General features: G+C 37.2%; 1 protein-coding gene across 2 annotated transcripts in view; it reads left to right on the top strand.

The window, feature by feature from the left end:
• The first annotated feature begins 416 nt into the window (after positions 1-416).
• LOC139109770 (alkaline phosphatase) overlaps positions 417-15,630 on the top strand; it is a 147,665-nt gene continuing 132,451 nt past the window's right edge. Inside the window, exons 1-3 of one of the 2 annotated variants that reach the window (XM_070669088.1) lie at positions 417-992; positions 1,078-1,261; positions 1,462-1,574. In XM_070669088.1, coding sequence (XP_070525189.1) covers positions 1,251-1,261; positions 1,462-1,574 — 124 coding nt within the window. In that variant the 5' untranslated portion in view covers positions 417-992; positions 1,078-1,250. Of the gene's footprint in view, positions 993-1,077; positions 1,262-1,461; positions 1,575-2,170; positions 5,410-15,630 lie in introns of those variants that run through there. The other variant, XM_070669089.1, reaches the window with a different exon arrangement.

The raw sequence follows: 15,630 nt of genomic DNA, 5'->3' as shown, positions 1-15,630 counted from the left end.
GAAAATCGACAGAAGAAATAAAAAAACATCTCGAGCTCGGTGAGCTAATAAAAAAACGTAGGTAAATAAAACTGGGCATCCAGCTGGACGCTTCTGAGAATTTAGTCGAGCTCGGACGCTTCCGAGAATTCTGTGCGAGAAGGACAGCGTTCTTGACGACGAGCCTATTGCCCTCTCACTTTTTTTACGCGGTAGTCTCTTTCTATCTAAGGGCCGAAATCTCTAACGGTCAGTCTAGTCGCGGCGCTTCGGGCGTGAATACGTGTCGCTAATCGCTCCGCAATTACGCGAATTTTTAACCGCGGATAGGACGGTTTCGCATGCAAATATGCGTTGACGTCGTCGATTCGGGATCGAACAATAATTTTATGCACTCGTGTGCTGTTCCACTTATCGCTCTGTGGTTCTTTCGCGCCTCGAAAAAGTGCTTCGGAAAGACAAGGTTATGGCGTAGGCGGAGCGCACGGAGCGTCCGACCTGAATTACGCCGCGCGTTCAGCGGTACCAACCCGGTTCACCTGCCATCTTCTTCACCGGCATTCAGCTAGTTCCGACGATCGCCATTTCGGAGCGTGAGATCCGCACCTCGCCCATCTTCTTCGTCGCGGCCGGGATTCTTCGAGCAGGTGATTTTTGAGGAACTTAAAAAATTAAGTGCGCGAGGAACATTTCGTATCGCGGCTCATCTCATCTCTTGAAGCAAATTCTCGTTTATACGGCTGACGAGAATCGACCCACAAATCAAAAGGACCTCGCTTTACATTCGTCGCGCTTCTTAATTTTAATTGTAAAAAATCGCCGCGATAATCCGCCGCCGATAAAAGGATCGTGCGTAATGAGTGCCGCGTTTTCGCGAGTGTCGAGCGGACTATGCTGATAGATGGTCGAGGGAAAAGAGAAACATCGCGCAAATTGCGAAGGAGCAGCTGCGTGAAACGCCGAGGGACGAGCTGACCCGGGGAGGCATCGGGCGACAGTGAAATGACCGCGAGGTAAGCAGTTTATTAATTCTTTGCTCCAAAATATTTTTAAGAATAATTTTAGAATTCATATTTATCTATATTTTTTCTGTTTCAGCGAAAGTGATCCTGTGTGATGAGTGCCGTGCTTTTTGCGAGTGTTGGATGAACGCCATCGGAGGATGATCAAGAGGAAACGAGAAAAAAGGAACGTCATGCAAATTACAAAAGAGCAGCTACGTGAAACGCCAAGGGACGAGACAGACCAGGAAGGCATTGAGCGACAGTAAAATGATTGCAAAGTGAGTCATTTACCAATTTATCTTTTTTTCAAATATATTTAAGAATAATTTTAAAAATGATATTAATTTTGATGATTTCGGCATGTGCATATGTACACGAGAAAGAGAGAGAAATAAAATTGTGCGCGCAATAATTATCTTTTGAAGAATTTATTAATTATTTTAAATATTATTTTAATATGAATGTATTAATATTGCAGATCAACATTACGCAGATCAACGTTACGCAAATCAATGCAGATCAACGTTACCCAAACCAATGCAGATCAACGTGACGGATTATACTGTGGCTGTGCAATCTTGCGTCGTACGAGTGAGTAATCTCAGGTTTTTATTGCTTTATTCAATGAAACTTGTTAACTTTTAAAATACTGTTTCTGGCGTCCGTATTAATTATTTATGCTATTTTTTTTTATTAATTAGTTTTTATTAAATTTTTCTGAAATGATAAAACATATTAAAACGTTAATTATTACAATTATATCTATGTTTTATTTATATTATATTAAAAACGTGTAACAATACCATGCAAATACTAGTATTTTGCAAATGTTAAACATTTAATTTTTTAACGTTTTTAAAATTAATACAACATCCGAAAAAAAATTGAATTTCTCCTACATTTGTGTATATGTTATTAATATGAATAATTCATTTATATGGCACATATAACTTTTTTTTTTAATTACATAGTGTCATAGTTGCTTTGTTTTACGCATTAATTTTTTTTAAATATTTTTTTTATTGAGTTACTTCAATAACATTATGAAAGTTTACGAAGAACTTCAATTTTTTTTATTTTGAACGATTAACAAGTTTCATTGCTGCATCTAATTACTCAAAGACGGGCAAGAATCTGTATTTACTTAGACAGTTAAATTCTGATATCAAAAATCGTCAGAAATTAATTTTGGCATTTTTCATTTTTCTGTTTTTTCAATATTACCGCGACTCGAATGCGACGCAACGATTTAAAAACGGGAGGGAAAAATTTTATTATTTAAATACTAGAGAAATAGCTCACTGGAGCGTCTCAATTTACAACAGATATCGGATTGCAAGCGCAGCTGCTGCGTCCTATACTTTTTTCTCTCTGCGATACTTACACGGTAACCACATGTAACGAGCGAGCTCGACGACCAAGCGCGCCGGTATGCTGGTGGCCGAGCTCTGGAATTTAAAGGTAGTCCCTCGTTTGAACGGGGATAATTAAATGTCTATCGGAAATTCGTCGGTACGGCCAACGGTCTGACCGTCGAGAGGTGATTGAACTACTCGGCTTGTTCCTTCTCTTTCTCTCTCGTCCTCCCTGCTTTCATCTTTTTCTCTCTTTCTCTTTCTGTCTTGTTCCCTATCCGGAGTCACAGGTGTCTGGAAACGGCAGTTCCATTCTATCATCGCATGGCCAAAGTGCTTCTTCGAGTGTTCTGAGGCTCATCGTCGTGTACTTAATTAATCATGCGGCGTCACTGATACCCGTCGCTAAGTCCCGCCTGCGGCTTTACCGTGCTTTTTCTAAACGCGCGAAATGCAAATCTGTTCCTGACTTGCATTTGTCACCGGCGTGTACTCGGCCGAGCCTTTCGATCGATTTATAAACTTTTCCAAGTAGGGTCAAGTGGTTTTTTTTTTTATAATTGAATCCCGCGTTCGACACCCGCCTGCATTTTTTCTTCATTACCCCACAAAGAGTCGCGAGCGAACGCGAGATATATCGAGCGCATCAACAAGCGTGCATACAAAAGAGGTAACATGTTAGTTAATTATTGACAATTGAGGTGCGGTAGATCGATAACTGTTTTTCTCTCGCGCGCGATACATTTTTCAATACAATTTTCTTTATTGCCCGTCTCACGTATCAGAAAAAAGGAATAGGAGGCCGGGTTTCGTTTACGCAGCACTCTGATCTGCAACCGGGTGCGCGTAGAATTAAATGTCGTGTCTTTATTTATCGGGATACCTAGATTGGGAGCGAATTTGGCACAGTTCGAAGGTGGTTGCGCTCAGGTCGCCGTGGCGTTTAGCAGCGCGGATGCGATCATTCGGGTTGGCACGGCGTCGTCGCAGTCGGCCGGCGCAACGAAAGCGAGAGAGAACGGCGGGCTCGACGGTACGCTCACGCCACTGCGTCCGCGTCCGCCCGTACGCGCGCCAGTATCCCTGTCCGGTCCGCGTTACACCAGGTTCACCTCACCTTCGCAACGTTCCTCGTGGTGTAATCGTGCCGCGTTATGGACCGCGTATAGATCGAGGATCTACATGTGACAATCAATCAACGCCAAATAGAATTCTCGCGACGGTGACAGGTGTTATCGCGGCGGAAAAAAATTAGAAAAAAAAAAACCGATGGACGGCTGGTGATCCTGGGATAAACGGCGGGATCGCGCGATCGAAACTCGCGCGCTGAGCTCTCGAGCCTTAATGTCAGTGACGGCGGGCAATACACGCTCGGAGGATTTTGCTAGAAAATTGGCGGAGGTCGAAAAAAAATAAAAAAATACCGAAGAGTCTGCTCCGCAGTTCGAAAATATGTACGCGCTCAAAGTGAATAGAGGAGTGAATAAAGGGCTTAAAAAAAAATAATGCACCTTGTGCCGCGCCTACGGTTGATCGAACTCAGAGTAGAGGAGGAAAGTGTTGCGGATAAGTTTACGCGATATTCTACGATTAGCAGCGAATGATGGGGCGTGCGAATTTTACTTGTCGTGGGACACCGTGATTACCGCGTTGCTCGTGTGTTCCGACATGCGTGTAAATAGTCGCGTTTGTCGAGTACAGTGAAGAATGATGTCTTTGAAGTTCTCGAGCTGTAGTACTTCATCTCCGGATAACGAATTTTCAGTAAACGGTTTCGCCCTCCCCTCGCTTTGAGAGTAAGCTCTGATTATACGAGGGTACGGAGGGCAAAGACGGTGATTTATGGTGAAAAAGAAGGACTGCGACAGGTTCCTTGGAGATGCGAGAAAAACGAGAACTTAGACGTGCACTCGCGTAGTCGTGTACTATATATTGAATCTAAAGCACGTTAATCGACTCGAACTTTATTGACAAGTATCAATTTAGTTTCCTCGTCACGGTAGCATGCGTATAAGAAGATACGAAGTTTCGCCTACATTCACGGTTATTTTCTATGAGAAGCAAAGAACTTTCATAATTGAAAGCTAAATTACTAGTAGTTTTACCTAGCTTTGAGCCACAATTTCTCGCCGTCTTCTTCTGCATTACGTCTTTACTTATAACACAGACAGGAAAAAAGAGAAAAAAAAAAAAATAAAATAGGAAAGAAAGATTTAGTTGAGAACATTACGTTACGCATGGTGCAACCGGAGACAAGCGAAAGTCTTTCTTTTCAAAAACTTAAGTCGACGGCCAAGATAAATGTTATCGAATGCTCTTGAAAGACTCGCAGCCAGCACCGCGATACATATTCCGCGCCCGAGGTAGTTGCACGTCGGATCGATTTCTCGTTGGCTCACGCAGTCGATGAGACACGGCCGACGAACGATTGTGAACAACGGATTAGCGGATTGTCCGTTCGTGTTGCGTTCGGCCATCATGCCGAACGGCGTGATTGTACAACGAGTGTTACTCGCGGTCGCGAGCCGCCGCGAGCCGAGTCGCCGCGAATTCCCGCCACGCGATACAACTCGCGTCGACGCGCCAGAAGCATCCGCGACGTTCATCCCTTTATTCGACACGCGCCCTTTGCTCTATCCCAGGTAGACGACACCGAGCGTGCATTTTTGCCGATCCCGTTACGCGATTGAGCGCGCCGTTACGGAAAAGAGACTAGGACGATGGGCGGCGAATTTCGCGAGGAAACGCGAGAAGAGTGACAGAATGCGGGAATAAGAGAGGAGCACGACGACGAGATACTGGACGCAACTTGAAGAGGGTGACACGGTGAAATAAGAGTACTCTGATCTTGCGAATGCCGCCTTCGAGCTGGTGATTTTCACGGTGAAATCCCGGCTCATCTATAGCGAGGAACTGCCGAGGAAGGGCATGAGGAAGAAACGTACGGATAGCACGTAGCGACTGGCCCCTTCTCGTTTCGGAGATGCGGCGCTATCCATTGCATATCAACGTCGCCCTCACCGTCGTGCTATTGGCGATTTGTTCGATCGTTGCGCGAGCTGGCAAACGGGGTAACGTTATCGAATATATTTGCGTTTATTTAAAATAGGGCCGTGTCTTGGCGCGCGATTTAGAAAGCTACGTTATATAAGAATTAAACAGTACCCAGTGCGGATTAAAAAGGCGATAAATGGAAAAAGCACTCGCCAAGAGGACAGAAACAATAGCAATTGTGCAACTCTTCCTTTTTATCAAAACCGTGGATTATTTTTTTTTTTTTTTTTTTTAGAGAAATTTAACAATTATATTAACAAGTTATTTTGATATTCTAAACATTAATTGTTACGTGATTCATGCTTTTATAAGCTTTATAACTTTAATTCTATTGTACAATACGTTTTAAAAGTTGGTATTAAATCTGTGTACTTTACATAATTTTGTACAGCCCACGCGTTATTAAAAATATTAAAGTTTTCTGCTGTTAAAGTAGATTATAAAAATATTATATGTACAGCAGATATTATTTCGGATAAAACGTTTTATTTCTAAATAAAATAAAATTCATATACGGCGAAGATGAGATTTTCGGACTGTAATAGAATTTTGAATAAGTCTTCGAATATGAATTGTATCGTGGTTAAAATGTGTCGCATCTCGCGAATTTCATTATTATTATTATTCCAAAGGGATAGTAGCTATGTGTGGAATATCGATTAGGAAAACAATTTCACCGGTGGAGGGTATCTTATAGCCAGAAAACGGCTTTTCATGGTCCGCAGGTGAATATAGCTCCGCGATTCTTGGCAGGCACAATGGATGCGCGTATTGTATCGTCGATTCGTTATCCTTACATTTCCGATTGAGATGGTTTTCGGTATGCTTGCCAGAGAGCAGAATTTTTCCCCCTGCCGTGACGTCGCCTTCGTAACGACACAGTTTGCGTAAAGCGCAGCTACCGCTAAACTGTCACAAATACCGCATTTTGTGAACTTTCTATTTTGATACTCGATCCAGATTATTTTTACTCGCAGGATAATTTAAATAGGGAGATAAAGATAAGAGGCTGTGTTCGAGAGGCTTCTTTCGAGAATAGCACTCGATAAAACGCTGTATGTATATTGCTGGTTGAGATAGTTATTAATAATGTTACACAATCGAAAATGTCATGCAATTAAGTATACTCTCTGCTATTAAAATAAATTTAAACCGCGCACAAATAACACGAATAATCGTAATATCATCGTCATTGAAATGACCACTGTTAAAACAGTTTAGAATATTCCTTTGACAATTTCACGTAATAATATCTAATTTGCGTTAATCAATGTTAATTGACTTTTCAAATTATTGTGTAATTGGAAAAGAAATACTTGTTAACGTTTAATAATATTAATTTTAAATATTATTTTTTAAATAATATATAAACCGTATTTCGTGACATAATTAATTAGAATTAATTAACTTTAAATATGGTTTAATTTGAAGTAATTATTTAACGTTGAAGTTTAAAAAAATAGTTGGGATATTCTTTGTTTTTAATATTAAATTCCGTTTAACTCGTTCGCAGTGATAACGTCCCACTGGGCTTGCCGAGCTCTCTCTGTCAATTAATTGTTCTAACTGCAGGTTTAATGAACGTCACTTCGTCATTCCCATATCCTAGGCCATGTTCAGACGATCTAGTTTAGTTTAGCGTATAATTTATGCATTCTGTACTACATAATGCACGTTTGCAACTTGATCAAGCTCATATGCTGTTACTATTTAATAGTATGTCTGACATGTGTAGAGCGTGTTACGCAATTCGCTTTAACGAACAATTTATATTTTCCTTTTAATTAACTTGTTCATAAATACAAAATATTGACGTAATCGAATAAGTTCAACGAATATGTTGACTTTTATTTAAGGCAACGGCTCTCCGCTAATTAAATATAATTTTTGTTTAACTGCAGCAACGCTATAGGAATTGTTACACGAAATGGAAAAAGTTCAGTTAGATTAGGATTAGGCGAAAAGTTCGCTTGTTTGTCCGAACGGAATTGTTCGTAAACATAAAACGAAACGCGAGCGCAGCTTACTAATAGCAAAACATTAAAAATATTCCGGACGCTTATTCTACACATATGTACGTATATGGGGAAACCTTACGGGAAGATATTTAGACTTTGTAAACACTCTTAAGTCCAGCAGCTTGTGCAACGCGGTGTACAAGTTTGATATCTAATAACAGTTTTCTTCGGGGACTCCCGAGTTTTTAGGAAGCCAAAAGTTTTCACGTATCGTGGATACTTAATAAGTTGAACGATAATGCCCAAGTAACCCGATTTGCAATTTAATACGAGGCCAAAATACAACCGCGATATACCGACAGATTGGAAACTTATTTATGAAATATTGAGCAAAAAGCTGTACAATAATATATATTTTTTACGATAGTTAGTAGAAGTTTAATTAATGATTTTGTTATAAATTGGAAATTATTGGATAAATTTAAACTTATATATTGGCCATTGATTTTAATCAAATGTATATTAAAATAAATTGGATACATGTACTCAAAACGGATAAAGAAAAAAAGAAGAAAAAAAGTTTGTTATTTTCAAAAGTGAAATATTATTAATTCGTAATTTACAGACAACCGCAGTTTTTTTTTGTTATATTTAATTATCTAACTTTACAACTTTTTTAACAGTATACAACTCGTTTATTATTAATTTTTAGTGACTTTCTAATTACAGTTTTTTGTTTTATAAGTATCATCTCTGTTTTTTTTTGGTCTATTTTTTTAATAGAAACTTTTAGAATTCGGATAGAGCACCGGTCATAGTTGCATGTCGACATTGAGTTACCCATTTACTTTAAATCAACTTCATATCAATGGCAGACATAAATAGTCGTATTGCAATTGACGACACATGAGATTAAAACCAAAGTTTATGGTAGAAGCGTTTATTGGAGTCGATAGTGAACGATTTAAACTAACGCCACTCTAACGTGCGAACAATGCACTACCTGAACAGAGTGTATTGTGTGGGCTTCTATTTCCCCATTCAAAGCCGCAGTGAATAAAAGCAAACATTTCCACTTAGACTAAGTGCTGTGGCAAACGTTTATCAATAGTTACTTGTAAAATTGTGACAAAAATAGTACGTAACACTTCATGTCACATGATTATAAATGACGTTTATTAAAAAGACCCGATCAGTCTCGAAAAGTTATAAGAAATATTTGAATAACATTTTTATAAACTTGAATTTAGAGGCAAATAGAAAAAAATAAGTAAATTTTTATAATAAATAAATTATAATAAATAAAAATTATAAGTGGGTCATATCGAATGAAATAGATAATGTTAATGAAAGTAATGGCAATAAGTAACATTTCGGGAACAATTTTAATATTTCTCTTCAAACTATTGCAGTTACCATTATAATAACATTCGTTATTCCGAAATTCATGTCTTATCGCACCAAGTTCCTCGCGTTAATTTATCACTGAATGAAATATAATTAAGTTTTTAGAAATAACAGAGTTTTATACGATATGTACATATATTCAGGCGTCTCTTTATCTCTCGTGCAGAGCACATAGATGCCGCGTAGTGAGTTAATTCGGTTACTTTTTATTACGAGTGACACGTACAAGAGGGGTCGTTAAATAACGCTCTTTATTAAAACGATGCTGCATGAACGTGTTACGTTTCCAAGATTTTAAGAGCGAATTACGCCGACATTCGCGTCGTGGATATTTTAACTATTAATACATGGATTCTGTAAACATCGCCTAATTTTTCTAAAACGATATATCGCACACTGGGTTTATAATGTTATTTTGACGTTTGAAGTAATTTGTTTGCTGCAATTTCTTCAATTGTAATGTTTAAAGCAATAAATTTTAAATTTTTTTTTAATAGAAGAAAAACAAAAATTAAACGTAATTATTTATTAATGTTTTTTTGTTTAATTTACTCTTAATTTAGATTTAAAATAAAGTTTTGAATAAAATATCTTTCTATTGCAGGCAATAGTAATTTTTTCATTACTTAGTCGACGGTATTTTCTCTCAAAAAGCAGTCGTTGAAGTCAAAATAATTTGTGTTAAAAAGACCGGGTTATTATATGTATATTAATAGACGTCTACCCGAAACAAAGGCATAAGCATTAATATACTTGCACTATTTTCTTATTAAATAAAAATCCTGCATTTTTCGTGAATAATCCGGCTATTCCGCTGCATTAAATGAGGCTGCGTTAGCTGGGCTTATTAATCTTTGTTATGCACAATATGTTTCGTTTTCCGTTGGTATCGCCAAAGCCCTTTACGTGTTTTTGACCACTTGATCTTCCGGCCCTCCCAGGTATGCGCACTGTCGCAATTGCATTCGCAATCTACGCATCTACGGCTGCATAACAATAACGTTTGTAATTGAAGTGAATCGCGGCAGTTGGCGGATACAATTGCGCGGTGTCCTAAACTGTAAAATGTCCCGCGACTACGTCGACTGCAGGGCGTGCATACAATTTGTGCGTTAGCTTGTACGCGCACGTTGCGCGAATACACCAAGTTGCAAAGTTTCTCCTTAGTAATACACAATTGATTATGCGATCGTGCGATAATACAGCCGATTCACTGTATAATATAGATTTCGTTCGAATTCGCATTACGCCATGCATAACGATTGGAAATTCGAGGGTGGGTTTCGGTGCTACCCTTTCAAATTAAGATGCAAATTTAGATTAAATGTTCTAAAGACTTGCACTTTCGAACGTACGTTTGTGCCGGAAATTTTTTAAGCGCAATTTATTTCTTAAATTAAAATCTCCACCATCGACGTTAAATTGTGTTAAAATTTTGTTAAAATGGTTAATGTCGCGAGTAATTGAAATATGAAGTTTTATTTACTCGCGGTAACGAAATATAATTTGCCGAAATCGCTTAATCTTTGACGTAATATCGCGGTAATGAGAGCGCCTGCAAAATTTTTCCGAAGAGAATATTCATTTGCAATATAGGATTTTTAATTGAAACAAAATGGATTCAAAATTGAAATTAATAATGACATTAATTTATTCATAGAAGGTAATTTTTTTCTTTTTTTATTTTTTTTTAAAGTAAAAGTAAAAAAATTTTGAATGTAGTATTATTATTTTATTTGTCGTCATTTGCGAGCTCTTACCTTTTATCAATTTTCGTACAATCTCTTAACGTTAGTAGAAATCTTGTTTTCCTTAATTTTCCGCTCTTCTTCCTCGCACGTTCGAGACATACGTAAACGTTATTCGAAGTAAAAAGATCATTACTAGTAATAGAACGAGACCACGGTCGCTTTATCTGGCCGCTCTCGGTAGAACTCAGTCTCTGTCCGAATACCGAGTACAGTTTCAGGATTCGAGCAACCGCGTACAACGCGCGGGATAATTACATGGGGATGTCAGTCGTTCGCGTAATCGTGCATCACGTGTGGCTTCGCTGCTGATGCTGACGTCCGTATTACCGGTGGAAATGCCCAGGGAATCACTGATGAATTGACTTAACTATTAAACGCATCATGTATCGTATTTGATTTACTGTCGCGCGAGCTTCAACGGCCCGGAAAATGACCGGCGCGATACTTTCTTTCCGCGTAAACGTTACTAAGACAACGTCAGATCGACTTCTCGTTTAATTCCGTTATGTGGCATTGACGCGAGATCCGATATCGTTCCGTGAAGTTGTATCGCGGTACTGTCTGTATGCACTAACAAGCTTAATGCTACATCTATGCGGTTGGCTCACTTAATTGGTATCAAAATCGGTGAGAGTTACAACTAAGTTGAATGCAAACTAGTCTTGAGTTACGTAACGGCTCGCTCGAAGAGTTTGACCGTTTGAGCTTATATTCACGTTGTACGCCAGACGTTCACGCCAGTGATATACGGCGCAGGCGGAAGGCACCATTTCACATTGGTTTCCGTTAAACGCTATCAGCCGTAACGTACGAGTAATATACCGAGGCTCAAATTTACGTCCCTCACGCTAGCAATCCTGTATATGTATATTCAAATTATCCTTGTAACGTCACGATCGCCCGAAATTCGTTATTTAATGAATGAAATGCGAGTTTAAGTAACCGGATTAAAACTATAGATTATGTATTCGAGCATTTGAAGGGTCCGCAGACGCGAATGTAGGTATAGTTGACGAGACAGGTTCGCTTCTTCACGATTTCCTCTTGAATATCCCGAAACAAAGCTTCGCGCATCTTTTTTCGCAACGGATACTAAGCACGCGTCTGTTAGATGCGCTTTTTCATATCTACTCTTTTTATCTTACCTCTTATCTTTCTATTTTTGAGACACATACGTACTTGAGTTTTTGAGGCAAAAGAAATAATGCCCGCGCAGAAGATGTTGCTAAAATAAAAGAACTTATTGTTGCGTGTGCAATTTACGAGCTGGCGCGCCCGATACATTATCCATCACGTTCGCGGCTTAGTGGTAGCTGGCGCTTTTATGCATTCGACAAATGGAGTATAACTATACGGTTGGTAAATCAAAGGGAAATTACAATTGGAATTTTTTATCGCACGCACGAGTAACGAATATGAATTATTTCTTGACTACGTGATTTTGAGAATGGAGCGCATCGCCATGAAAATCGCAAACGGCCAGGGCTTGCACGTTAAATATTGAAACAATAATTTACAGCGGCGCGAGCGAGTGAAATTCTGTAACGCTATCCGGAAAATAACATACGAGTTTTCCGCCTGTTTCTGATGCACCGCGCTATCTCGTATCGCGATAATAATTGGATTGAACTCGGAAAGATGGTTTATTGCGTAATCGACTGTCTTTCGCTAACGGTTTACAATAGAGAACCTTTCGATATCGCGTCTGATGCTTTTACTGAAACATTTCCTTTCAATTCTTCAGGCTCTTTATAATAGTCTGGGAAGATATATTTAAAAAAAAACATTTTACATTAAAGTCATGCACGTTGAATTATTTTATGCGTTTTTCACGTATATTTTTTAGTATTAAAAAAAACGTATTTTATCCAAGGATTGAAAAAAAAATTTTTGCCACATAAAACTGTAATAAAATGATATCTGAATAGCGACTTTTAATTTAGATCCAAAACCATCGTTAACAAGTCCTAATTTAAAAATTCACGTTATAACAAGGTAGATTTCAACGTTTCACGGTTCATTAACTATGTAAATTTCAAACGTAAAGCTCGTTTAATTTGTAGAAAGTAACAATATTTTTTTTTTTTTAATATGCAGGCAACAATAAAAGTTTACTATGTTTAAATAAAAAATTGCATATGTATATATGTGTATGCATGCCGTGGCACGTATAAGTTACATGCATAAAATCGTTATTTAGATTGTACTTATACCGAACTTCGATTTAACGTACGTACAGACTGAATCATGAAAAAGTTATATAAGTCTGCGCGACAACTCTCCAACACGCAGCAATCTCGTATATATTCGGTCACGTTTGGAGTTTTAGCGAACCTTTTCCGGCACTGTGCCGCTTATCAGACTTCGCGGTTTATGCGCCCCTATTGGAGCCACTGCCAGGATGAAAAGAGGTGCCACGGCGAGAGACGGAAGTAACGTTACGTAAATCGCACAGTTGGGGGTAACTTAAGTTCCACTTATCTCGCACCGCTTAAAGTTTTCTTCGTACCGCGCATTAAAATTCGAAGTCCGCGACTCAAGTACAGAATTCTTCGACCGTGTCTCTTCCTCATGGTAGAACATGAGAGCTTATGCTTTCGCACAATAATCTCTTAAATATAAAGGTCTAATATAGGATCGGATCGATCGTAAATAATAGGTGAAGATTGTAGTTTTGTTCCTTTTTTTTTTTTTTTTAATTGTAAGGTTGTTAAAATTGCTGCTAGTCGATTTAATTATTTATATTTATAATAATTATAAAACGTATAATATAAGAACAAACCGAATTAAGTAAATTTAAAAAACTCACGAAAGTCATAAAAATTACAGAAATATCTTTTACATTAATGTAACAAGATGGGTGCAACATATTCCTTTTAAATACATTTTTCATGCGGCGAAATTAAAACGGATAAAGGTTTCGGCTTTTCTTTTTACAAATGTATGTCTTTTACATCTTCTTTCTAATGAATATATTCATACGTTTTAAAGTTAAATTATTGTTCTTCGGTCAAAAACTATATCTTGATATTTTTTCTTTTATTTTTTTTTGTAATAATTTATGTGGTTTTACCGTCACAATGATTTATTTTTCTTTGGTCGCGGGGGAAAATTAGAAAACCAAGAAGATTATTTGTTATAATACCGACAGTGTTTTGTATTTTACGGGTTGATTGTACGTGATATTTTCTGGACAGCTTATCGCGCTGCAAAGTGTTGCCAGGAAAAGGGCAAAGAATCAAGATGCTAATGATCGTGTTTAGGAGGGAAAATATATTATACACAGTTGGCCTGCGTTAACTAAGCTTTACTTTGCAAATTCCCCGCTGTTATAGGTATTATGCTGCTAGTAAAGTTAGTATCGTTTTGCGACGTGCTAATTTCGGAATACATTTAAAGTTGATAGAAAGTTATTTTATTTTCACGTATAATTTATATTTTAAGCAAAATTATTCTAAACACGCTTTTAAAATATGATGGAAAATTCAACTTTCACATATGGCGCGTATAACCAGCAGAACAAACTGTACGAAACGAACAGAAACTTGATCTTGTTTATGTGTATAATAGATTGAGTTTCCCATTTGTTTTTTGTACAATTTTTTTTTTTTAATTTTTCCAAGTTTTTTTTTTCATCGTTTCTAACGTTACATAATTATCGTATGGCCTGTGCAAAATAATATTTATTTAAATTGATTTGGAATCCACTGCAACTTGACTGAATTTATTTGCGTAATTGTTTGCGTAGATAGATAGCTATCGAAATTTTGCTCAATTAGAGTTACCGTGAGCTGTGATTTCGATTATCTTAACTTAATCAATTATATTTGAGCGATTGTGAAATTATGGAGATTATCTAAATTTCGTAATATCACCGAAACCACGGAACTCATTATAGTAATTTTCGTACCTTATGTATTTAAACAAATCGTATTTCGAATTCGTCTCTCATGGGACTCGTTACATGGGAAATAACTTCATTTATATGCGATGTAATTCTATCGCTTCTACACAACGAATTATATCACCCATCGGTATAACTTTGATAGCTGCAAATATTGAATAATTTTATTTGCTCACTTAGCTTCGCTTCATGTTTAATGTTCTTTCGACGACAACAGATTAACAGTTTAATAATCATTAATAAACTGAAGCTCGTTCGTTTTTCCAATTTTTTTTTTTTCTGTATTTCATTTATCTTTCTTTCATTCTCTCTTGACTTTCTTGCTATATCGTCTATGCATGTCTATGCACGTCTCTTTCTCTTTTCCTGTATTCTTCCTCAGCTGTTGGGACTGTATCTTTCTATTTCTCGTTCTACATTTGAGCAGCCGCAACGTCGTTACAACCTTCATAAAACTTTGTGACCGTGCGAAGTTTCTACGAACTTTAAAATTTATTCGCACCGAGTTTATTGGCATCCCGCGAGAAGATCGGCAATCGTAAACGTTATTGCATAGCAACTACTACTACTATCCGATCCTTCGGTGTTGCGAGAAAAAAATAAATCTTTCAAACTGATCATTGTCAATCTCGAATTTGATTAATTTTACGATTTTAATGATAACGGTACAGTTTAAATATTGCGAAGGAAAAACAGGCTGTAAATGACTAATCCAATATTAATAATTCTTAATTTTTGAAAATAATTGCTAGGCGAGGAAAATTAAAAAACAATTTTATGTTTGAGAAAATATAAAGTTTTCATATTCTTACAATATATTAAATCTCCTGAGTTTTAATTTTTTTAATACAATAGTTGTGCAATTATATGCAAATATATTTACTGAAGTATAAAAAAAAAATATGATTTTTTATTATAAATAATGTTGAATTTTAATTCTGTGAAAAAATTTTGCTTTGAAAGTTTGTTATAATAAACTTTAAATTAACGTTTATCACATTTATAGTGCTTTTTTTTGGTAAAAAATTAAAATTTTACGGTAAAATCTAACGCAGGCACAAAGCGTATATTCATTACATACAATATTCGTTCAATCTGTTAATAAATAAATCGTGGTAAAACTTTATATTTTCAGAATGGGCTTCTGCATTCATTTTTATTCATATACCGATGATTATTCATGTGTATGAAAAATGCTCGTGTGCTCAACGACACGAT

Source organism: Cardiocondyla obscurior, linkage group LG18 (genome assembly GCF_019399895.1).
Source record: "Cardiocondyla obscurior isolate alpha-2009 linkage group LG18, Cobs3.1, whole genome shotgun sequence".
NCBI lineage: Eukaryota > Metazoa > Arthropoda > Insecta > Hymenoptera > Formicidae > Cardiocondyla > Cardiocondyla obscurior.
The sequence above is the reverse complement of the archived record's forward strand: the minus strand, read 5'-3'. Positions and strand labels throughout refer to the sequence as shown.